Source organism: Lycium barbarum, chromosome 2 (genome assembly GCF_019175385.1).
Source record: "Lycium barbarum isolate Lr01 chromosome 2, ASM1917538v2, whole genome shotgun sequence".
In the NCBI taxonomy this organism is placed as follows: Eukaryota; Viridiplantae; Streptophyta; class Magnoliopsida; order Solanales; family Solanaceae; genus Lycium; species Lycium barbarum.
This window is the reverse complement of record NC_083338.1, coordinates 121,188,180-121,212,086: the sequence shown is the minus strand read 5'-3', so window position 1 is coordinate 121,212,086 and position 23,907 is coordinate 121,188,180. Positions and strand designations below refer to the sequence as shown.

General features: G+C 36.0%; 1 protein-coding gene across 1 annotated transcript; it reads right to left on the bottom strand.

The window, feature by feature from the left end:
* Nucleotides 1-1,344: 1,344 nt before the first annotated feature.
* On the bottom strand, nt 1,345-14,382 carry LOC132626965 (protein TIC 40, chloroplastic). Its single transcript, XM_060342005.1, has 14 exons — nt 13,943-14,382; nt 8,938-9,049; nt 8,720-8,777; nt 8,600-8,617; nt 7,412-7,739; nt 6,101-6,198; nt 5,947-6,016; nt 4,756-4,834; nt 3,913-3,953; nt 3,407-3,452; nt 2,878-2,972; nt 2,292-2,395; nt 2,088-2,135; nt 1,345-1,763 (listed from the first exon to the last, which is right to left on the bottom strand). The coding sequence occupies exons 1-14, from the start codon at nt 14,136-14,138 to the stop codon at nt 1,704-1,706; spliced, it is 1,353 nt and encodes a 450-aa protein (XP_060197988.1). The 5' UTR covers nt 14,139-14,382; the 3' UTR covers nt 1,345-1,703.
* Between the last annotated feature and the right edge of the window lie 9,525 nt (nt 14,383-23,907).

Sequence of the window (23,907 nt, the reverse complement as noted above, 5' to 3'; positions counted from 1 at the left end):
ACAGAGTAAACCAAATTTGAGCCAAATTTAAAAAAAAATTAAAAAAATCTTATAATAACTAATCATTAAATCTTGCAAGTTCGAAATAATAATAATAATAATAATAATAATAATAATAATAATAATAATAATAATAATAATAATAATAATAATAATAATAATAATAATAATAATAATAATAATAATAATAATAATAATAATAATAATAATAATAATAATAATAATAATAATAATAATAATAATAATAATAATAATAATAATAATAATAATAATAATAATAATAATAATAATAATAATAATAATAATAATAATAATAATAATAATAATAATAATAATAATAATAATAATAATAATAATAATAATAATAATAATAATAATAATAATAATAATAATAATAATAATAATAATAATAATAATAATAATAATAATAATAATAATAATAATAATAATAATAATAATAATAATAATAATAATAATAATAATAATAATAATAATAATAATAATAATAATAATAATAATAATAATAATAATAATAATAATAATAATAATAATAATAATAATAATAATAATAATAATAATAATAATAATAATAATAATAATAATAATAATAATAATAATAATAATAATAATAATAATAAAATAATAATAATAATAATAATAATAATAATAATAATAATAATAATAATAATAATAATAATAATAATAATAATAATAATAATAATAATAATAATAATAATAATAATAATAATAATAATAATAATAATAATAATAATAATAATAATAATAATAATAATAATAATAATAATAATAATAATAATAATAATAATAATAATAATAATAATAATAATAATAATAATAATAATAATAATAATAATAATAATAATAATAATACGAAATAAAGAAACATTTTATACCTATCAGCCCATATATGACGTTCAGACATATTTTGTATGTGAGTATTTATAATTCAAACAATTTTTTCTTATATAATTTCCATATTTCTATAATCCTTGCAGCGTATCCCGGAACAAGCACACACATATTACTGCAACTTTTCCTGCCTTTTTCATCAGTCTTGCCTTTCTTCTCTGAGCTTAATTCTTTCTCGATTGTGATGCAATTTTGTTTAAAGATTTGCACATCGGCCATAACTTTGATCGTCTTTTATGGGCTGTTAGAGACCCATCACCTCCATTAGTGAAGTACTTCATGACAAAAGCAAAGAAAATAAGCTCAAGATTATGTAGGAGCATGGGGCAAGCAATGTGGAAAGATGATAGAAACCAAGCAAAATACTACAAGAAATGCTTGAAATGTCCCCACGAAAAAAGGCATACCTCAAGATAGAAGAATAGTGCATTTTCATGAAATCAAGACAGTTGAATAAGCGTAAGTGACTCTAAAACCATAAAGAAACTGGTAAATTTACAGCTGAAGTTAGCTTCTAAAAGACTACTGGTAAGCCAACGCAAGTATGTTAACATCCACAAAATTTGAGAAGGGCGATGAATTTATATATTCTTAACAAGGAGGCGACGTTTTCATGTGCATCCGTTGCAACATGAGCCTTCCGCTAGCACATAACCAACAGAGGGTGCAAACTACATCTTAAAGCCCAACAGTTCTGACTGATACCTCACTCAAACAGAACAAAAATGACAAAGTCCGCTCGCATAATAGCTGCTTAAGCAGGAAGGAGCGAATCAAGGTGAACCTGACATCCCAGGGAATAGTTCCGATATTTTGTTGAAGACATCCATCACCTATAACCATATGTTCAACTATAGGTGTTAGGTATTCATCAAATATATATATAAGTATATATGCAGTTGAATCTCTCTATTTGGGGCGGAGTAATCCACGTAACACCGAATATGCATACATTGAATTCATGCTATAATGGGCAAACATAATACGAAATAAAAACACAAATTTTGAAGTACTGATCAAAACTGTCATACTGATGGACTGCTCTCAAGTCTGATGCAGTGAAGCAAAATGCAAGTAGTCAATAACAAGTGCAGACTTCATACTCAAATGTAGATAAATATCAAGAAGACATGTTTCAGATGAAATTACGTTCTTACCTCCTTGTCATTTTGATATTTTGAAATACTCAGTGGATTCTGAGAACACTGCAATAATAATAAAAGTCAAGTGCATCAATATTTCAAGCAATAATAAGTATGCTATATCCTACAATTAGTCAAATATATGCTCCTTGGAACTTCAACAAATTCAAGAGGATATAAATAGGGAGGTACAATAGAAACGGAACAACTAGTGCTTACATCCATGATGGCTGCTTGCACTCTTGGATTTTGGAAAGCCATAGCAACATCAGGATTAGCCATAATCTTTGAAATGACTTCCTCGGGAGTAAGCCCTATTTGATCTGCAAACATAAAAATAAATAAATAAACAAAGAAAAGTACAAATCATATCATTTGATAGTTTTGGCTATAGCAACTGCTCGTAGCATGAAAGGAGGTTTTCCTGACATGTTATAAACTACAAAATTTTCTCCCTCCTCCTCATTTAATAACATTACTGGTATTTCCCTTAACATTTGATCTCTGTAAGCTTGAAATAGTAAAGATGATAGGTCATGGGCAGGTTGGTCTATGATCCACTATTTAGCGCATCTTGACCAGCTCATCTTAGCCCATGTAAACTTTGGGCAGGGTTGGACAATGACCTATTTATTGACCAGTCCAAATTTTAGCCCAAACCGCCCATTCCTAATGACTTTGTTGATCAACATGTTGATGCTCAGTGGAATTCAGATATTGTCTACGACCCTCTTGTCGTGAGCTGTGGGTACTACTATTGTTGCAAATAGACCAGGAAAAGAAGAAAATAACTACTCTAACTTACCAAATTGTTGCTTGATTTCAGGGCTGCTAAGATCAAAATTCTTCAAGTTATCCATCATGCGGTTGTCCCATTCTGGGTTTCCACCCATGTTATTCCTGGGAGGGGCAAATGATGAAGACCCTGATAAGTTTTTCATAGACGCAAAAGAGAGTATTTAACACTAGAAATCCTCATCAACTGGCAGATGATTCAACATCTCTGTTTCTTTCCATGTTCTCTTCTTTTCTTTTTCTTACTTTCTTTTCAAAATTGAGCAAGGAACGACACCAAAAATGAAGCAGTTCAGATACAGCAGAGTTGCACCAAGATATGTTTTCCTAAAACTTAAAGCAAGTTATAGAATGGCATAAGTTTCTATCCAAACAGCCTTTGTGACAATGCTTATGGTCACACTCAGTGGTTGGCTGGGTTGCTGATAAGAATATGATTACCGAACAGAAAGTTTAGAAAAGTAAATAATAATACAAATAATGCTTTTCGGCATGAGATAAAGAAATATGCACTTGAAAGACAATTAAACCAAACTTACATCATGTCCTGCAACTGTTGACGGTATTGGGGATTTTGTAACATCCCTGTGATAAAAATAGACGCAACACGCTTTTAGTTTTATCTGATAGAGGAAATAGATAAAAAAAAAAGAGTCTGAAAAACTTATAGCAATGAACCATAAAGACAGTAGAGTCTGCAGAAACCAGAATGACGAGTATTTCGGGTAAGAAGAAGACAGAAAAATAAATAATTTATGGCATTTAACTATTGTTCCTGAATCGTCCTACAACATAGAAATTCAGACAGAAATAGTCAATGATAAAAGAAGAAATGAATTTTACTCTAAAACCTGAACCATGAGTTGGTTGATCACATCCAATGCAAAAGAACACTAACAAGAAAAGTTGCACAATTGAGGCAATGTGTACTGGATGTACTTGTCTTCGCTTACATCCTTCTAGAGATCCATCAGTAGTTAAAATTAAGAAAAGGAGTTCTGGGAAAGTCAGATTTCATAGAAAAGTGCATCAGATGACAGCTCACATTTAAATGTTGTAGGATTCCTCATCTCCTCCGGTAGATAGCTGCACAAACACCGAATAAAAGGTATGGTTCTCGTCAAAATAAAGCACAATTAGTTTATACACACAAACCATATGTGACATAAGAATAAGATGAAAGGTCTGGTTGTGGTCACAAGAAAAGCAAAATAGATTTATCATAGAAGCGAAATGTCACTTTTGATTAACACTTTGAAGGAAATAAAAAATTAGAACCGTCCGTTCTCCATGAACTTTTAAAAATTAGAATATGCATTAGCAAACCTGTACATAATCTAGTAAGCTTTAATATGCATAAGAAATTTTTTAATAAGGACTATGCATTAGCCAATTAACTTGAAGTTGTCTTAATTATACTTTCCAGTCAATATCAAAAGTCCATTCCACATCTTTAACATTTTCAACTAACTACCAACATCCATCTCAAATAAGGTATAATGCTTTAAGTCCTAATCTGTTGAGTCCATCCAAAAAATCTTTTTAAAAACATTATTTAAGCATCCCAAATCTCATATTAGTTAACTTCCTTCCACCTTTACCAAAGTAGTCTACAGCACACTATAAAAGCCTATTGATTGAACACGGTACTGATTCAATGATATTTTCCCTGCAACGCCTTAGGATAGGTCCAAAACTAAATCTCAAACAAAAGAATTTTGACTCCATTGGAAGTGCATTACAATTTTATTTACAACGCAATACATAGTAGCATGGTGTAACTGAAACTAGATTTTCATTATTATAAACCAGAATGCTGAGTGATCTAGACATTAGCAAATCCAAGACTAGTAGAAGATAACAGAAAAAGGCACATGCTATCTCTTACGGGTAAACCATCTTCTGCACTGTTGGATCTTCCATCATTTTCTCCAGAGCATCCACTGACAATAGCGGATTGGATTTTCCTGTTCAAGAAAGAAGATCATGCAAAGTTACCTGTGGCTGAGAAGAAGAGAGCATGAAGGCAATTTTTTCCCATAAAAAGAAAGAATGAAGGAAAATTAGGCCAAAGTAAAATTACACGCAACATTTTCCTAATAAACAAACATGACAAACAAAGCTGGAGTATTTATCACTCAAAACCTCCAACCTCAACAAATTTATGGACACAGAATTCCATGGGAACTGTAAGAAATAGGTCATTCTTCCAAAAAACATGCCCGTTAGAGCACTTAGCATTTTTTAGGATGTAGGAAGTTCTATTCAGGTTCCTACAGGACACAACATTCAGGTTACTACAATGTCACAGCTTCTGATATGGATGTTCATCCTTTTTTTCTGAACTTCTCATTTGTCTGTATCTGATGCAATATCTCATACAACATGGATTATTGACTTACAAGTTTTTAATCACTTCTCTTTATCAATTTTTTTTTTTTTTTTTTTTTTTGCTTTATCAAAAAGTTTTTAATCACTTCTAAATTCTTTTCGTACATAGATATGATTGTACATAACATGATCGTGCCTTTAGCCTTTATTGGACTCAAAGGATAACATTGAAAACACAAAAAGTACTAAAACTATGTGATTTCTTGAAGTCTTACACCCTGGAGATTCACCACAATACCACTACGTATCTATATTATGCTACAAACATACTGCAATTGCACAAGAAACAGGCCTTTCTCCCCATTTTTTCCTAAATAGAAAAATGACCACAGAAGTACTTGTGGCTTTTGTCCCACCACATTATGGCACATAGTCACATACGGGTCATTTCATTTTGTCAAGGCATAAGTACAGGGGCATTACGCACTTCATAGTTTAACCACCTAGGGCATTGTTCACAGCTTAGAACATCCTCAAACCACCCTATAGACTAAACTGGAGTATCTTTGCAGCTATGAAGTATGTCCATCTTTATAATCAATTGCAAGATTCTTAAACTCAACGATCGACAAAGAAAAAAAGAGGAAACAACCAATAGAAACATGAGTAAGCAGACAGGCATATGCATCCAATCTGATGCTTGAATGATATTCTTAGAACAGCAGGGCAGGACCAGCAAGTGATTTACCAGTTGATGAGGTATTGTCGGATGTATTTGCACCAAACCCTGACTGTGAAGCAGCTCCATTTTGAGTTACCTAATAGACATTCAAAAATATTATTGAAGTGCAATTGTTACACAACACCATATTCCCAGATAATAGCTAGCGCTAATCACTCACCTGATCAACAGTTACCGAAGCTGCTGGCTCAGTTGATTCCTTATAATTTTCAAAAGCACCCTTCTGGAATGTTTCGTCAGGAGAAATGTCAACAAAAGCTGCAAAGAAATTTTATTCACAGATTTAATATCATAACCAGAAAATTTAAATATTTCTATAAGAGCAATACAAAGCGTATCACTATCTCAAAAGGTGGTTCTAACTTAAGAAGCATTAGCATTTTTCATAACTATGTGTTAGAATAAAAGTGAACTCCTCTGATATCATTAAAACTGCTCCGGTTCCCCAACACAGCTTAACCCGGGTGTCAATTTCTACTGGTCCGCAATGGGTGTTAACATTTAAGAAAGATATCAAAGGAAGATACAGTTACAAAATCTGCTATGTTTCCGCAAAGCATCCTACTATTCTTTTTTGAGGAGGTCGTTATTCTGGGATATTAGTGGAGTCTAAAATTTGGCTCTGGTCAGGGACTGTGGCGGAAGGCAGGCCAGTAATATATTTGATTATTCAAAGAAAAAAAATATTTTGATGATTGAGGCACAAACAAAAAAGTTGTTAAATACTTAAAACGAATTAACCTCAAAGATATTGAAATGGCACCTTCCTCATGCTCATTCCTTTTATTTTAAACGGGGCTTTCCCGCACTTCAATGTAGAGCTTTTTTACGAAGCCAACCTTGCCCTCCCACCTCTTGTCAGCAATGGCTTCTAGTAATACATGAGGAGGCTTAGTACCTAGGGCTATGTAGGGTCAAATGGTTACGGCTTAGGGAGGATACCCTTTTCTAATTCAAACTTAGGGGGTACCCTTGTAGAGTGCCAGCATAGATGTCAATAATGTCTGATACTCACTTCATGCATATAAGATATTGCAAGTGGTTTTGGGGTGAGAAAAATACTTGGAAAATAAGAAAGAAGGGAAAAGATGAATTTCCATTTAAAAGCTCAGAAGTTCACAATCACATCATGACACTCCAGATTCCTTCAAGAATGTGCTGTAGATGGCTGATATTCTGGCACTTTAAAGATCAATGGGTAAATTACTTAATTTTAAAATTTAGCGGCTAACTCACTCATTTAAGAAAGTTTTAATTGCCTAACTGATTTACTCTAATATCCTTCAGTTTAATGAGACAAATCAAAGTTAAGGGTGATCAGCATTTACAAGGTCTATTCAAGGGTAAATGTCAAGAGGCATTCGATGAATCTGCCTTCCTGCTAGATTTGCTGTTTTTCTATATGAAAAGAAAAAACAAACAAACACTAGAAGCAGATATAAATGATATTTAAAGTGCAACCATTAAGTACCATTTTTCTTTGGCTCCTTTTCAGCTTCTGTTTCATTTTTGACATTCACAGCTGGAGGCTCCACCACTTTAGATGCAGATACATCAACAGTCGCCGTCTGAGATGCAAATGAAGCTGAGGGTGTAGATGAGGTGGATGTAGTAGGTGGTGAAGGTGATGAACTAGCTGGACTTGACACTGGAGGTGGTGGGAATGGAAAAGATGACCCAGGTGAAAAAGAAGCGTTGCCAAAAGGTGACCCGGGTGAAAAGGCAGTGTTGCTAAATTGACTATTCTGGCCATTCATTTGTCCCATCATTGTTTTGAATGCTTGCTGCATAGCGTACTTCTGGAAGCATGGGAAAACAATATGCAGAATTAGTTAGACACACATGAAGGGTCAGGCTTTATCGAACTTCTGTAGTTGCACTCAGTGGCCTCCACATAGGAAACAAAGAAATATATCCAGGTATGATTAAAAACCAAAACATATGAAACATAAAGAATATGAAAAGCAGTTTAAAAAACAATTTTCCGCCATAAAGAATAAAAGAAGCACCTAAAACAAACAACCTGATTTTATGTTTTCCTGAGAAGCTATTGTATCTGTAATTCAGATCGACTCATTAGCAGAAATGATTTAGTTGTTTTTTTAGAAGGAGGAAAGCCATTAAATTTATCTTCAAGCTCACAGAAAACAAAAGAAAGAAAATCAACTAAATGTAACAGCAAGAGTTAGGACTCCCAAAGAAAAGACAAGTATAGCAAAATAGTTAAAAATAAATAAGGATATTGTTGGCATCTCAATACCAGATTGTGATGACACAGCATGATTTTTATTAGTCAACCTCAAAAACATATGTCATAGTGAAGCCGTAGTTCATTTTAGATGTATTCTAGTTTAAAATGCTCATCATTATTAATGCATGGTCATCCTTGTCTTCCTTATCTGCTTCGTTGCCCCCCCCCCCCCCCCCCCCTTTTTTTTTTTTTTAATATGTGGTCAATCCTCTAAAACACTACTGCTCATCACAAATGAGGTATGCCGCATCATGTGCATGTCATATTATCGATACATTAAAACGCATGCTGTCTCTGAAGTCTAAATTCTGTTGGCTGCCACTCTGATAGTAGCGCCATAAGAAACAGAGTGAGACAAGCATCATATTCATGCAAAATTTAATTACACCGCATTTAAGAAGTACTTGCCTTTAGGTATGAAGCCACCTGCAATATATTTCAGAAAATCCAGAGAAAAGTAAAGAGTTAGTAAAACAAAAACATGAAACAAGAGTGTAATTAATGAAATCAGAACATTCTCCTTCTCACCCATGAGAAAAGTGCTGAAAACCCAACACCAACTCCAATCCAAAAAAGAGGAGACCCTCTGTAGACGACAAATAACAATAAATAAGTAAGCAAATCAACAGATGTTAATTATTAATGCAGATACATACACAATAAGAGAAACATGCAAAGCGAGAAACTTATAGGTGAAGGATATACAAGATGAAACAAATTAAACAGGGAATAATACAAATTATTACACTTGAGATGGTGGTGGAGCTGAAAATTGTGGATTTACACCAACTGAAGAAGTCTGCTGGCCACCTTTAGTTGTAGTGCTAGCAAAAGAATCCCTCCCTAATTTTCTCACCACTGCATAGACCAAGTTGAAAGAAAGGCTAAGCAGCAGCATAATTATTAGCAAGAATATACAATGAATGACTAACATGATAAATGTCCCAATAACACAGGCTTTTTCTAATTGGTCGTCTAGCATAACGCATACCGAATTTGTAGAAGCAACAACTACAGAGAAATTTCTCGTTACCCGTGTAAACATGATGTGAATGAATTTAAAGCACAAGAACCATCAAATAGTTTTTTTTTAATTTCGAACAGGTATAATTTTATTGATAATGAAAAAACTCCAGTATAGAATAGGTATCCCCAAAAGTAGAGAATCTACAAAAAGATATGACTCTACGAAAGACACCCATTATTCTACACAAATAGGAACTTCATGGGTGCACCAAGAAGAAATTAAGAACAGGAAGTTATCCCTCAGATGTACAAGGTCATGCCTTTCCTTTGAAAAATCTCTTATTTCTTTCCTACAATACCATCCACATAAGCGCTATTAGAGAAATATTCCACATTTGCCATCTTCTTTTCCGTTCTCTAAAGGCCCAACTAAATAATGTGTCCTTCACTTCATTGTATCCTGAAACATCTAAAAAGCTCCCACCTCAAACGTGATGCTAACTAGCATTGTAGTAAGAGATGACCATGACCTCCCACAAGGGTTTACACGTGAAGCATTAACTAACATAAGTATTCCTCCTCTTTTTCAAGTTTTCGGTTGTCAGAATCGCATCCCTCATTGCCATCTAAGCAAAAACATGCCTTTCCTAGCGCCCTAGGGGTCCAAACTGATAGAAGAGGGAAATCCAACTTCACTCCAGCCAGCAACTTACAGTAGTTACTTTTCACTAAAAATACTCTCATGCTCTCTAACACCCAATAGCCATGGCTCTCTACCGGTAAAATTTGTTTATTGAGCATTTCAAGTAGACTTTGGAACTCCACTATCTCCCAATCCCAAAAGTTCCTTCTAAATTTGAGAGCCTAAATAACGTTCACATCATGTAATTTTCGAACTTGATGTAGTATCATCTCTTTTTAGCATAAAATATTCTGAAAAGTGATCCTTAACATGTTATGTTATCCCCACACCACCTATCCCCCGAAAAATCTACCCTTGCATCCGTCCCCCCACCAGGAAAGCGATACAACCGATAAACCTTTTACTTCCCTGTATAATGTTCCTCTAAAGACTGCAACGCAGTGTTATCAAAAGAGAAAAGCGCAAAAAAGCTCTAAGGTTAGCTGGGGCTTTAAGCGCAAATAAAGTGTGGGCTTTAGTGAAAAAAAGCGCAATGGTGCAACATTACAAATATATGTATGTTTAGTCCAAGACTTATAATAGTAAGCATGAATAATAAATATATGGACAAAGAAATTGTAAAAACATCACGATAAAGTGAAATATCAATCATCTAGTGTCACCTCTTCAAGAGAGGCTCAATGGCAAGGAAAAGTATGTCTTGGAGCCTTGATGACGACACTGAAGCGCACATAAAGCGAGGCGAAGCGCTCAACATGTTTTGAGCCTCACTTCAGGGCTTAAGCGTGCCTTTGACAACACTGCTGCAACTAAAAGGATTCATCACGATTCTTGTTCTCCAAATCTACCCTTGCATCCGTCCCCCCACCAGGAAAGCGATACAACCGATAAACCTTTTACTTCCCTGTATAATGTTCCTCTAAAGACTGCAACTAAAAGGATTCATCACGTTTCTTGTTCTCCAAACAACACCACCCCTCCCCCCCCCCCCACCCCCACCCCCCACAAAAAAAAAAAAAAAAAAAAAAAGATGTCATATTTCTTCGATATATCTTTTTGTGACCCCCCAAAATAAGAAGTAGGAGCATAGGCAGAGAAAAACCTCTTGAAGTCTACCCGGGCGTGTTTCTTCATTCATCCATTTAGGTTTGCTATCACCTCTCTCCACAATACATGCTCCTTTGTCCTAAATCTCCACGACCATTTCCCTAACAAGGCCTTGTTAAAAACGCGAAGATCTTCCTTTCTCCTTTTGACAAATATATATTTTTCCAATCTGCAAAACTTTTCTCTACCTTTATCCAATGATATACTTTGGAAACAATATCCTTTTTTTTTAAACTGGTAAAGTTGTATACTTTGGGAACAATATCTTATCAAGAAACTTGAGCGGGCATGGCAACTGCATCGGGCCATAAGTAACTTCTCCTGACATAAAAGCATAGTAGATATTGAGATCATTCTTCAACAAACTAAAACACTCCATTTTCCAGTTACACATTTCTAAATGGCACATTAGCTCTTTGATATCACTTTGAGCCCTCAAACAAAGTTACTAGTCAACATGATATGCCCTGCTTGTGATACTTTAGAGAATACTTTTATATTTAGGCCTCCTCTCCCTTTCTTTTGTCCCTTTATCCAATTGAACAGCATATGAGTACCTACATGAAGTGCACTAGATAAACTTTTGGTTCTGCTGTTGCATGCCTCTCAAAATATAAGCCCCTATAGGCATGATTTCATAGGGGTATATGCATATCATTACCAGCAGGCAAATGCAGAAAACTTGAGACTGAGTTTACATCAATTTAGAGCAGGATGATGCAGACATAACCGGAAATATGAAAATATTTCATCCTAGAGATATGTCGCTTTTGGCATATTTTTTATAGTTTGTGATTTACATTTATGTATTGTTTCGTCCCCAGGACTTTGGTCTAGTAGTGAGAGCATAACTTGTGATGTGTTAGTCAGGCACGTTACGTGTCCGAACCATGTAGAAAAAAGCCTGGTATGTAAGTGGAGAAGGGTGGGGGGTCCATTATCCACCAAGTTCTAAAATTTAAACTGTGCGCAATTGGCATGGAACTCCCAGTTATCAAACAACAAGAAAGGATTTATGTATAGTTCTTCTTAGTAAGCTATCTGAGGTTCAGGCCACTATATTATGCTTCCATAGCAGTGCGATTTTGAGTATTTCGTGTGCTGCAGCAAAATTGCATTAAATATAGCCAATTCATCTATAGGTGAGTTATCCAATGTTTTCCTTCTTCATTCCCATCCTGCATGCCTTAAGAATCAGCATGTAACAGTTTATTATCTTATTAACAATTCTAAAATGAATCCAAAAGCTAGCAACATAAAGATACCTATTTAACCTTTCCAGTAAAATGAACTATATTAGCATACATGTGATCTTTTGATACATTGATATTATTAACCAGTAAAGGTTACCATTTACGGAAGCACCCCCCTTAACCTCATCACTAGATTCCTTAAATCAGCCACCATGTTCTCAGTGTCATCTACAACTCATTAATCAGAAGACATCATAAGAGTACCAAAAGCCTTTATTTGCATAATACTTAATTTGCATTTCTTAATGCTTCTAGCTCAGGTTGTAAGTTTTACCATCCACCTATACTCCCTCTGTCCCAATTTATGTGAAGGTGTTTGACTGGACACGGATAAGAGAAAAAGGAAAGTCTCAAAGCCATAAAAATTTTGTGGCTATAAATCATTTCATTAAGGGTAAAATGGAAAGTTCGATGTTAAATTATTACCAAGTATGGAAATATGTCATTCTTTGTGGTACTGACTAAAAAGGAAAGAGTATCAAATAAATTGGGACAGAGGGAGAATTAACATAATCAAGAGTTGCAAAAACTTTACTTTTGTAACCTATCACTCGATACAGTTATATCATAGACATAGCAACCCTTCTGAATCCTATGCAAAATACCGAACTGACTTAAAATCCATTACTATCTGGACAAAAAGAATTATCATTAAGTTTATCCATGCATCAAAGCTCACCGCAGGATACTTGTTTTCTAATTGAAAAAAATATAGACAAAGTGTCCTGCCCGACCAACTGACAAGCATGTGCACAACAAACAGCTCCACACAAGAGACAACCAGCAGAACCTCAGACCTCGTAGAAACTACTCACACTTTAACCAATTCCACACAGACATCCATTCACTTATTTTAGTATTAACAGATTGGCATTTATGCCTACCAACAAGCAAATAAATCAAGATACATTTTTAGTACTGAAATTTAAAAAAATTCTCCTTAAAGACTACTACTCCTCTCAATACTGAATTTCTACTTTGAGATGCAGCCGAGCTTCAGTCAAATCAAAAAAGGACTCTTAGTCCTATAGAAACAGCAAAATTAACATGATACAAACTCAGCCCAGTGCACTCCCCAACAACTTAATAAATCAAGAAACAACTCTTAGAACTATAGTGCAATATAACAATTATCTTCAAAGAATACTATTTCAGTGATGAATTCAGATAAACACAATGCACATACATAAATCAAAGAGCACTTCATACAACCAACAAAATGGAACAACTCTATGTACCATAATTCAGAAATTCTTCTCAAAGGCTACAACTCACAACCAACCTTCAGATAAACACACATATGCACAAGCATTCACTAAAAAGATTCAATTTTTACATGGACAGAAATCAAGATTGTGCAATTTCCAACTACTAAATAAACCAAAAAAAAAAAACTCACACCACCAAAATATTCAACAATTAATTTCAAAGAAAGCTAATTATGGGTAATGAGCTGAATACATTTAAGATGAAAGTACATTGAGAACTAGAGAGAAAAGAGTTGAAAGTACCAATTTTTTTAGTGACCTTTGGACCTTGAAAACAAGATAAACACACATACAAACAAGCATTCATTAAAATATTCAATTTTTACATGAAGAGAAATCAAGATTGGACAGTTTCTCCAACTAATAATAAACCAGAAAAAATAACTCAAAAGACCAAAATTTCAAAAACTTATCTTCAAAGACAGCTAATTATGGGTATTGAACTCTACTTTAACATGAACTCAAGCTTCAAATAAAACACAAAAAACATTTAAGAGAAAAGAGTTGAAAGTACCTATCTTTTTAGTGACTTTTGGACCCTGAAAACAAGAAACCACTTGAAAACAAGGTGTGGGTCTGACAGTTCTTGAATTCTTGGAGGGTCTTTTGGGTAAATAAGGAAGACCAAAGAAGGTTTTGTTGGAAATAACTGGATTTGAAGAGAGACCCAATACCATTTTAGGTGAAGAAACTATACCTATGTTCTCCATCACCTCAAAAAATACTCAATTAAAAAAATTGCTGCTACTTCACCTTACTATTACTGAATGAAGAAGAAAATTACAACTGCAAAAGGGTCACTATTTTTCGAGGTTTTCAAAGAAGTGTTATGAATTGAAAATGGAGCGGGTTATATGGATAGGTTTCCTATGCTCATTCTTTTGTTTGAGATATAGAAAACTAAAGTTAGAGAAAATTATGTAAATTCTTTTGTTACTCGCCTTTGCCTCTTGAGTCGGGGGTAATGTCTAAGCACAAACTAATCTTACGGACTTTATTTAGGAGATTATATTGAGTGTGTTGTTATTATTTATTTTATTGCTCAACTCGTCTTGACTAACATGTATGAATGAGATTATATTGGATATGTTGTTATTGTTTATTTTATTACTCAGCTTGTCTTGACTAACATGTATTAATCGGAAATGTGCTTTTAGTAATGTACCAACTCACCATAACAAAAGCAAAATAATTTATTTTCAAGCTCAATGCTCCCTCCGTTCCATTTTACTCAATCTTTATACTAAAAAATAATTTTTTTATTTTACTTGTCTATTTTAACAAATTATATATATATATATATATATATATATATATATATATATTATTTTCTTTCAATAATACTCTAATAATTACATAAAGGACTAGTAATAAATTTAAATTTTTAAAGCATAATTAATTAAAAAAATATAAATAAGCAATTTTATTACCAAAGTGGCATTGAGCACAATTACATCATCATCTGGAACTGGACATGAAACCCCAAATTTCAATAACACATCTACCACGACATCCTACCATCTATACCAAGCAGTTAAGGGTAAAAATTAAACCGTTGCAGGTTTCTAGCTAGGAAAGACTTTTTGCTTCCTCTATAGCAAATGTCTCGGATAATGAGCTTCGTGATCACAGTAGTATTCCTCTGTTTTTGGGCGTTCTCTCTTCCTAGACGTAATAAATACATCCGGCTAGCACCATTCTATAGACTTCAGCTTTGAAGGTTTTCCATTCAAGTGACGCACCGCCTAGTGGATTTCCACCTTCCAGTGCTTGTCTTTAAATACCTTGCCACAAAAGCAGTTTCTCCCAAATTGCTGCAGCAGCATCACAATAGAAAAATAAGTTTGTAATGCTTTCATTCACTTGGTTGCAAAGTGGATAGATTTGATTGATGGACTGTAACGATCCGTTTGGTCATTACATGCGTTTTGACCCTTTTACCCCCGTTGACCCTTCCCCTAGTCTCGTTAGCATATTTTTGACCCGCGGAGATGGGCGACACGGTTCTCGAGGTCATCAGGCGAGTTTGGGTAGGATTTGAGGAAGTTAAAACCTTAAAGTGAAAACGCTTGACCAATAGTTGACTTTTGGGTAAAGGGACCTTTTTGGGAATTCCGTTGATTCCATGAGGTCCGGAGGGTCGATTATGACTTGGTGGGATGTTTGGTTTGTTTCCAAGGCTCTCGGGAGAGTTTTGTACCCTAGGTTGGAAACTTGGTTTGGCCGTTTTGGGGTTGACTGAGTTAAGGTGACCTTCTTTGGAAATTTCCAGGCCATGTTTGAGTTCATAGCACGCTTTTATATGTTCAGTTTGTACTGGGAAGCTCTCGAGTGGATGTCGGGATCTGGTGTCCCGCCCCTGTGGGACCTGGCTCGCAGACGCGATAGATGACTCATTTAATGAAACCCACCTCAACGGACAATCATTCACCTATGCGGGAGTGCGTAAGCAGGGATCGCTGAACAAATTCCTCTTTTATTTCCTAATTCGAACCATTCCTCTCCCATCTACCAAATTAAAACCCTATAGAGTTTTGGAGGTGATTTGAAGAGCTTTAGAGTTGAATCATCTTTGAGTAAATTCCCTTGATCTTAATTTATGTTTATTTATTGTCTAAGTTAGAATCTATGATGAAACTAAATGGGTTAGTATAGAAAGTAAGTTGTGACTCTAAGTTTGTCTTCTTGAAATCTTATGCTATAGAATTGGATTTTGTTGAAGAATCTTGTTAAACCTAGTTATGAATTCTTGGTTTGAGTAGATATGAAGTTGAATCATTCTTAATTTCATGGTTTATGGTTTTGGAAAGTTAGGGTTTCTTCTTAATTTGGGGGTTTTTGATTAAGTGTTGAAATTGATGATTTCTTGAGTCTATTTAGCAATTGAGGGATAGTATTGGACTTCCTAAGTTTGGATTAACCGAATTTTACCTAAAATTCCTATTTTGCCCTTGTAAGCCTGATTTTCCTCTTTTAAAGAGTTGTTTTCGATCGATTAATATTATAGCTTTATGTATATCGTTAGTTTCTATTTCTTATATAGAATGTGTTATTGAATAGACTTCGATCATTCGGAAGATCTAGGAAGGGCAAGGCTTAAGTTGGATAGTTCGTGGCACCTGCTCGGCATCGAGATAGGTTATAGTTTACCTTTCGATTAGACTCTAATTAGTGAAGCATATGTAGGAGTTAGATATTGACGGGAAAAGCATGCTAGGCCTTTAGGTATGAAGTTGGGATGAAATTCTATTAGATTGGTTGTTGTTGTTTGTGGGCTTGTCGCCTTGTTGTGTGATTTGGGCTTGTATCCCTTTTTTTATGTTGTGACTTATGCATGTGTTCATCTCTCTTTTCTTATGTCGCTTATCATCAAACGGAGGAAGAATCATGAGATTAGTCTTGAACTATGATGTGTGCTTATGATAAGACACGAATGAGACTTTGATTTCAATTTGTTGTTGATTATGATATCTTGCATGGCATACACTTATCATTTCATATGATGCATTGATATGAACTGTGACTTGGTATTGATGATGATAAGTGAGACAAAGGAACATCTGAGGTCTCTGCCGGATTATATATGAAACAGATGAGAATCCGTGATCCGAGGTTGTTACCAGAGCGAAATGTGATATACTCGCTGCCCGAGGTTTCTTGCCGGGACGAGGGAGTACATGGACTTCGCGGGTCCCTCATGGGTCATGACTATCGAGACGTGAAGGTTTCCATGACTATCGAGACGTGAAGGTTTCCATCTGTAGCATGTGTGTACCGGTTTGAAGTATTGGCCAGTGCTTTTGTTACAGCTCAGAAATTTTCCGCGAGCCTACACTGAAGGGTATGAGTATGCGATATTCTACTAAGAAGGGAATGACCATTTATAGGTTATGAAATGTGGAAGTTGCAGATTGCATTTTGGCTCAGTGGTCGTAAAATGGAATACGGCCCGTAAAGTAGTTTACGGACCGTAAACTGCTATCGTCCTCCAGCCTTTCAAAAATCTCAACTTTCTGTCAAATATTGAAATGGTAAAATACGACCCAGAATACAGACCGTAAATCGAAATACGGCTCGTAAACTGAGTCGTAAACTGCCATGCTCATCAGCCAACCTTTCTGTTTTTGATGTGCTTAAATACGACCATGGAGGACGGACCGTAAACCAGTATACGGTCCGTAAAGTGGGTTTACGACCACTGTACACCTCAGTCACTGTTCATTCCGGATTAGATTTTAAGTCATTAAAAAGAGACCACACCTCATTCAATTCAGTTCAACTTCACGATATTTCACTCAAGAAGTCTCTAGAACTCTCCAAACACTTCATCCATAAGAATTCAAGAGAATCAAAGGAAAACTAAGATCAACAACATCAGATTCATGAAACAAAGTGTGTGAAAGGCAAGTAAAAGTCATCTACCTCAAGAAAACCCAAGAAAAGGGAAATAGGGTTTTGGTGCAAAGGAGACATTACTACTCAAGACTTGTTCAACCAACCTCTAAGGTATGTTTCATGACTATACCATGTGGTTTAAGGTATTGGAAGGCTTAGGTACTTGAAATGTAGAAGAACATAGAAATGGGTCATTACTGAGTGAATAGTGTCATAATTGTATGATAGTTGAATGGAATCATGAACGTTGATACGTTGTGATTATGAATACGTTATAAATGACGTTTATATCATGAAACAAGTATTAAGTGCGCAAAAACGCAATAATGAATTATAAGAATAAATGTGAGGAAATTGGAGAAAAATGGTGGAATGTGGTGAATATCTATAAATGATGGCTGTTGATTGTAATATTGTGGATGTTGTTGAGAACGTTGGGAGTTGATATGGACATGGGAAAAGTAGTAAAAACAAAAGGAAATGCTGCCTAATTTTCCCTAGGAATAACAATACGTTCTTTTAGTCGATTAACTAACGTTACTCCACATTCTCTCGTGAAGGTAACGACGTGATATCGAAGGAGATCAAGTGAACGATAAACTAGCTAAACGACAAAGGTATGTGAGGCTAGTCCCTTTATTTCTATGGCATGAATCCCATTCCACGATTCTCCTATATCCCGGAAAGCCAAAAGCCTAAGATCATGAATAGCTATATGAGTCAAGAGATATGATATGATGTTGTTCCTTGTATACCCTCACCTTACATATTAATCCTTTCAAGGTGAGGCAGAATGTTTTTATATGTTCATAATGGAATCGAGGGTTCACGACCTTACGTCACCTCGATAACATACAGTTGTTCTAGAGTCCTCATGCATGTATTATGATAACCATATTATTATAAGTATTTTATGATGAGCATGTCATGATCATATTACACCGCGCCTAGTTGGCCGGGCAGTCACCACTAAGGCGGGCAGCTATACGGATACACCATGACCATTTGGCATGGGCAGACACCACTAGTGGGCGGCATGAGATGGTACCCCGGACGCGGGAGGCCTGGACGCGGGCTATGTTATTGATTTTCACACCATTCCGATATGGACGGGCAGCTTACATATTATGCATATATGACATGATGATGAGTATGAGTAAGATAGCATGCATTACTTCTGTTATGATTGTCATTCAGATCTAGATGTTTCATATTGATATTCTCATTATATTATTGTTGCCTTTCTTTATGGTTTATGCATCTCATACTCAGTACAATCTTCGTACTGACGTCCGTTTTCTTTGGACGTTGTATTCATGCCCACAGGTAGACAGGGAGGAGAGCTTGATCCAGACTCTTAGTAGCTGTCAGCTGATTGAGAGCACTCCATTGTTCGGAGGTGCTTGTGATTATTTCTTTTAGTATATGTATATTTTTGGGCACGACGGAGTCTTGTTCCGTCTAGGTGTATAGTATGTCAGTAGAGGCTCGTAGATACGCAGTGTGGGTTAGATGGTCTCACAAGTTTATTACAGCATGCATGTATATATATATATATATATATATATATATATATAGACTGATTGTGTTTTCCACCGAAAAATGATTTCCATACAATTATGAATGATAAAGAAGCGTAAATGACTATGAAAAGTGGGGGAATAAGGGGTGTTCGGTGGTCAGCCTCGGGTACCCGTCGCGGCCCCTAGCTGGGTCGTGACAGCTTTGCATTGCATGTGTGTTCACTTTTGCACCCATTCTTCATCGTTGATTTGTATATGGCATTGATATTGACTTGATCTCATTGTTGACTTGTTCGTGAATGTGCTTGATTGCTTACATGTCTGCTTGTTGATTTTTTCTTCATATATGTGAAGTAATTGTTATCAGCCTATGATACCTACCAGTACATGGTGTCTGTACTGATACTACCTTATTTCACTCTTTTCTGAGTGCAAAGCTTGCTACCGGATCCACATTAGCACCTCGTGAGTGATTCCCCGAGGCTTCTAGTGCGAGTTTCTAGGGTGAGCCATGTTTCATATCTGCAACCAGGAAAACTCTTCTCTTATGATAGTTGTCCTTTGTTTAGAGATAGTATTTCAGACATTTATGTATTTTTCATATTCAGACTCATATTAGATTTATAGTAGCCCTTGTACTGTTATAGACTAGATCTCCTTGGGGTGTTATAGTATCTTCCGCACTTATAGCTATATTTATATGATTTGAGACTTTTTAGTACTTATAGTTTCTTCCGCTTGATTTTTGAACTGTTGAGTACGAGAAGGGTTAGCCCACCAGGGGGGATTGTGTGGGTGCCCGCTCGCCCACAAGTTGAGTCGTGACATGGACATGCCTCATTAAGCTAATATGTTGCATGTGTTCAATCTTTCATAAGCAGCCAACCTTAGCATAAAGATTCATTTGGAAGCACCCATGTTCATGCATACAAGTCTTTTCCACTGGACCTTGATGATGTAGTTCCCTCTAAGCTTATAATAAATCTTTCTTATCGAGAATTTGTCTATGCTCGACATTTCAATCTTTTCAACACCAGCTTGTACCACATACTTACCAGCCTTCATAATCTCCTAAATGCACGATGATGCTTGCATATAGTTGGTTACCCAGATTGGTTGGCCTTCCAATAATAAGCATGAACCCAAAGGACCCAAAGCTTTCCCTTCTTCTTGCAAAGATTCTAGAATTTTGAGGATAGCACATTCGTTTTATGTTTCCATTTTCGTGAAATTCAGGCCCTCAGTAAAGTTGGTCGACATAGCATATCCCAGGCAAAAGGGCTTTGCTTGATCCTTCTTTATCCCTTATCCACATAAACTTCCTACAAGTGGATATGATTGTAACATCCCGTAGATCCGGATTAGATGTGGAGGTGTTAAATTAGTATTAATGTGCCATTTTAGACATGTGAAGTACAGTACTATTGGGATGAGTGTAACGACCCATTTGGTCGTTATAGTCTTTCCGACATTTTTGCCTTTTTCTGAGCATTGATTAACTCACTTTTGACCCGAGGGGACCGTTGATACACTTCCCGAGATGTCTAGATCGGATTCGGGAAACTTTTTGTGAAATATGGGCTTAAAGTGAAAATAGTTGACCCAAAGTTGACTTGTGGGTAAACAGACCTTTTTCGGAAATTCGTTGATTCCGAGAGGTCCGGATGGTCGTTTATGACTTGTGTGTTTATCTGGTTCTGTTCCCAATGCACTCGAATGCATTTTGCGACTTGGGTTGGGAAAATAAAAATGAAGTATCGAGGGTTAACTCGGTCAACGAGACCTCCGTTGAGAATTTCGAGGCCACGAGAGCTTCGTAGCGTATTTTTGTGTGGGTCTGTGTATGTGGTCTGTAAGCAGATGACCTCGGGAATGGTTCGGGATTTCGATTGAGACTTAGAAAAATTGGCGGATTTTTGGTACATGGTGTCCGTATTGGCGGTAATAGTGTCGTCCCAGCGGTGCCGCTATTGCGGCTGGTTGACCACTGTGGCGACCAAAGGGAATTGGCCCAGACTGCCATGGCGGTCTGTTGGGCACTGTAGTGGCGCCACCGTTGCGTCCCCGTTACTGTCGTTGCGGTAACGGGCCTGTTATTTCATTAAGTGTGTTTAAAATAAGCCCTTAGTCTATCACTTATTACCATTTTGAAATTAGAGCTTTGGGGACTGTTCTTGGAGATATTTGGAGAAAACTCTTGGAGGTAAATCTTGCTAATCCCTTTACCATTCCATTGATCCTAATCATCATATATTCCCCCTTTCCTTTAATTACCCCTTAGTAATAGAAGATGGAAGTGAGTTTTGATGAATTTTTTCTCTAAGCTTATTAATGATGAAATTGATGGGGTTTATGCTGGATTTTGATTAATATATCTTCCATTAGCTTCCATTATTAGAGTTGAATTCTTGAATAAAAAAGTTAGGGTTTATACCCAATTTTGGGGATTTTGCTTGAAATAAAAAATTAGACCTATCCTTGAGTTAAATCAGCAATTAATGGTTAGGTTATGATCACCTAGTGCTTAATTTGATATTTTGCTTCCGAATTTCCAGTTTTGCCCTTGTGGGCCCTGTTTCCCCAATTTCTATGGTTAGAATTGACCTAAATTGAATAGTAGCAATATTGGTATCATTCTTCATGATTTCTAATCTAGATTTCGAATATGCTTAGACTACGTTATTTCTGAGGCTCAGCGGAAGGGCAAGGCGAAGGAGTGAGTTGTTGGTGTTTGCGGTTTGGCCATCTAGGATGGATATTGTCTTAGGTTGGGCCCTGTTGTGTGTTTGGGACTAGCCATCCCGTTGTGTTGTGATTGATTGTTCTATAGTGTTGGCTTGTTGCCACGTGTTGTTAGTAGTTATTGGCACCTATTTTTTTTTGTCTTGATTTTGATATTGTTGGCGTACCCATTGTTGGTATTTGTGATTCGAATATATTGTTGGAGTACCCATTGTGGGTGATTTTGATATTGAGTGTGATTATTGATGATGATACATGCATTGCACGCACTCTCATTCATTCATGATATACTATTGAGATACTGATGATACTTGATGAAACACTTTGATGAGCTGGGCTCAATTTTTACTTGAGTGACGTGAGAGTTCGATGTCTAATGTTCATCCCGGAATCATGGATTGAGTGAATTGATACTTGATGAAAACTCTTTTTACTTAAGTGACGTGAGAGTCCGAAATTCGATGTTCATTCCGGAATCATGGATTGAGTGAGTGTATAGACTCCGCGTAGGCAAAGATCTGGGATCCCGTATGTCTGTTGGGCAAAGATCCAGGACGGGTGGCACTTAGACTTCGCGAGTCACCTTGGCTTGTGCTACCGAGATGTCGATATTTCCGTCCGGAGTACATGTGTAGACAACAATTGCATGGCATTGCATTGCATTCATACATTATTGCATTGCATTGCATCATGGCTTGATGTGGAGATGATTTGATGTTGTACTTATGATGTTGGATTCGGACTTGATATGTTGAGATTTGGCACACTTGGGATTAGATGCTCTACTTAGGCGTTGATGCATACTTGGCTTCTGTTGACTTTGATTTATACTTGTTGGTTATTTGCCTATCTTGCTTTATTATCTGAATTGTGTTAGCTATGCTTAGTCGGCCAATGATGCCTACCGGTACGGTTGTTTTGTGCTGACCTGCACTTGCTGCATTCCTTTATGAATGCAGAGTATCAAATTGGGTGTACTTCCATCTCCCGTGGTTGACTGTCGTCTTCAGCATTTAGCACCGAGTCTTCTGGGTGAGCATGGCCGTTCGTTGCCTTGAAGACTTCTCTATTATTTATGTCCTATTCCTATTGATAGAATCGGCTAAGTTTTCGATACGTCTATCTTCCTGTCAGATTTCGTGAAAATCCGTTGGGAATTTTAGAAAACTTAAAACATGAAAGTTGTATCCCTTTGAAATACCTTTCCAATGACATATCATGGAGCCCAAACGGAGCTCCGTGCTGGGAGTTACACCCATTTTACCCAATGCTGCCAAAATGGCCTAGTGAATTTTTAGGAGAACTCGATATTTTGACACCATTGAAAAATACATTGTATGCGACGTGAGCCGCGAACCGCGGAGCCCCAGGTGCCCACCAGGCCATTTTATGCCTGAAGTGATTTTTCTCAAATTTTATAAAAGCCTAACTTTGTAAAACGTTTCCCACTTAGTTCTAAACTGTCTTTTTGGAGAGAAAACACCCAAGGGCTTCCACAAAGCATCCAAGGTAAGTTCCTACTCAAATGCCATTGCATATTACATTAATCTAACAAATATTAATGCTAGAATCCTCATCTATTCCATAGATTATCGATTGAATCTTCTGTTATACCCCATTTTAACCGGGTTGAAGCGGAGTACAACATATTGGAGATTCCTATTTTGCTTTATTTTAAGGAGTCGCCACCTAATTAATTTAACGGTGAATTAGGACACCTAATTATTAACTAAGGTAAAGCTAACTAGACCTCCGTTAATAGCCTGCTTAATCAGTATGATTCTAGGTAAGGGTTCTATATTATCCTAAAGGGAAGGGG

Coding starts and splice junctions, on each gene's coding strand:
- LOC132626965 (XM_060342005.1), bottom strand. CDS start 14,138: ATGGAGAACATAGGTATAGTTTCTTCACCTAAAATGGTATTGGGTCTC. Junction 9,050..13,942: donor AAAAGTCACTAAAAAGATAG/GTACTTTCAACT, acceptor TGGTCTATGCAG/TGGTGAGAAAATTAGGGAGG. Junction 2,136..2,291: donor TGCAAGCAGCCATCATGGAT/GTAAGCACTAGT, acceptor TTATTATTGCAG/TGTTCTCAGAATCCACTGAG.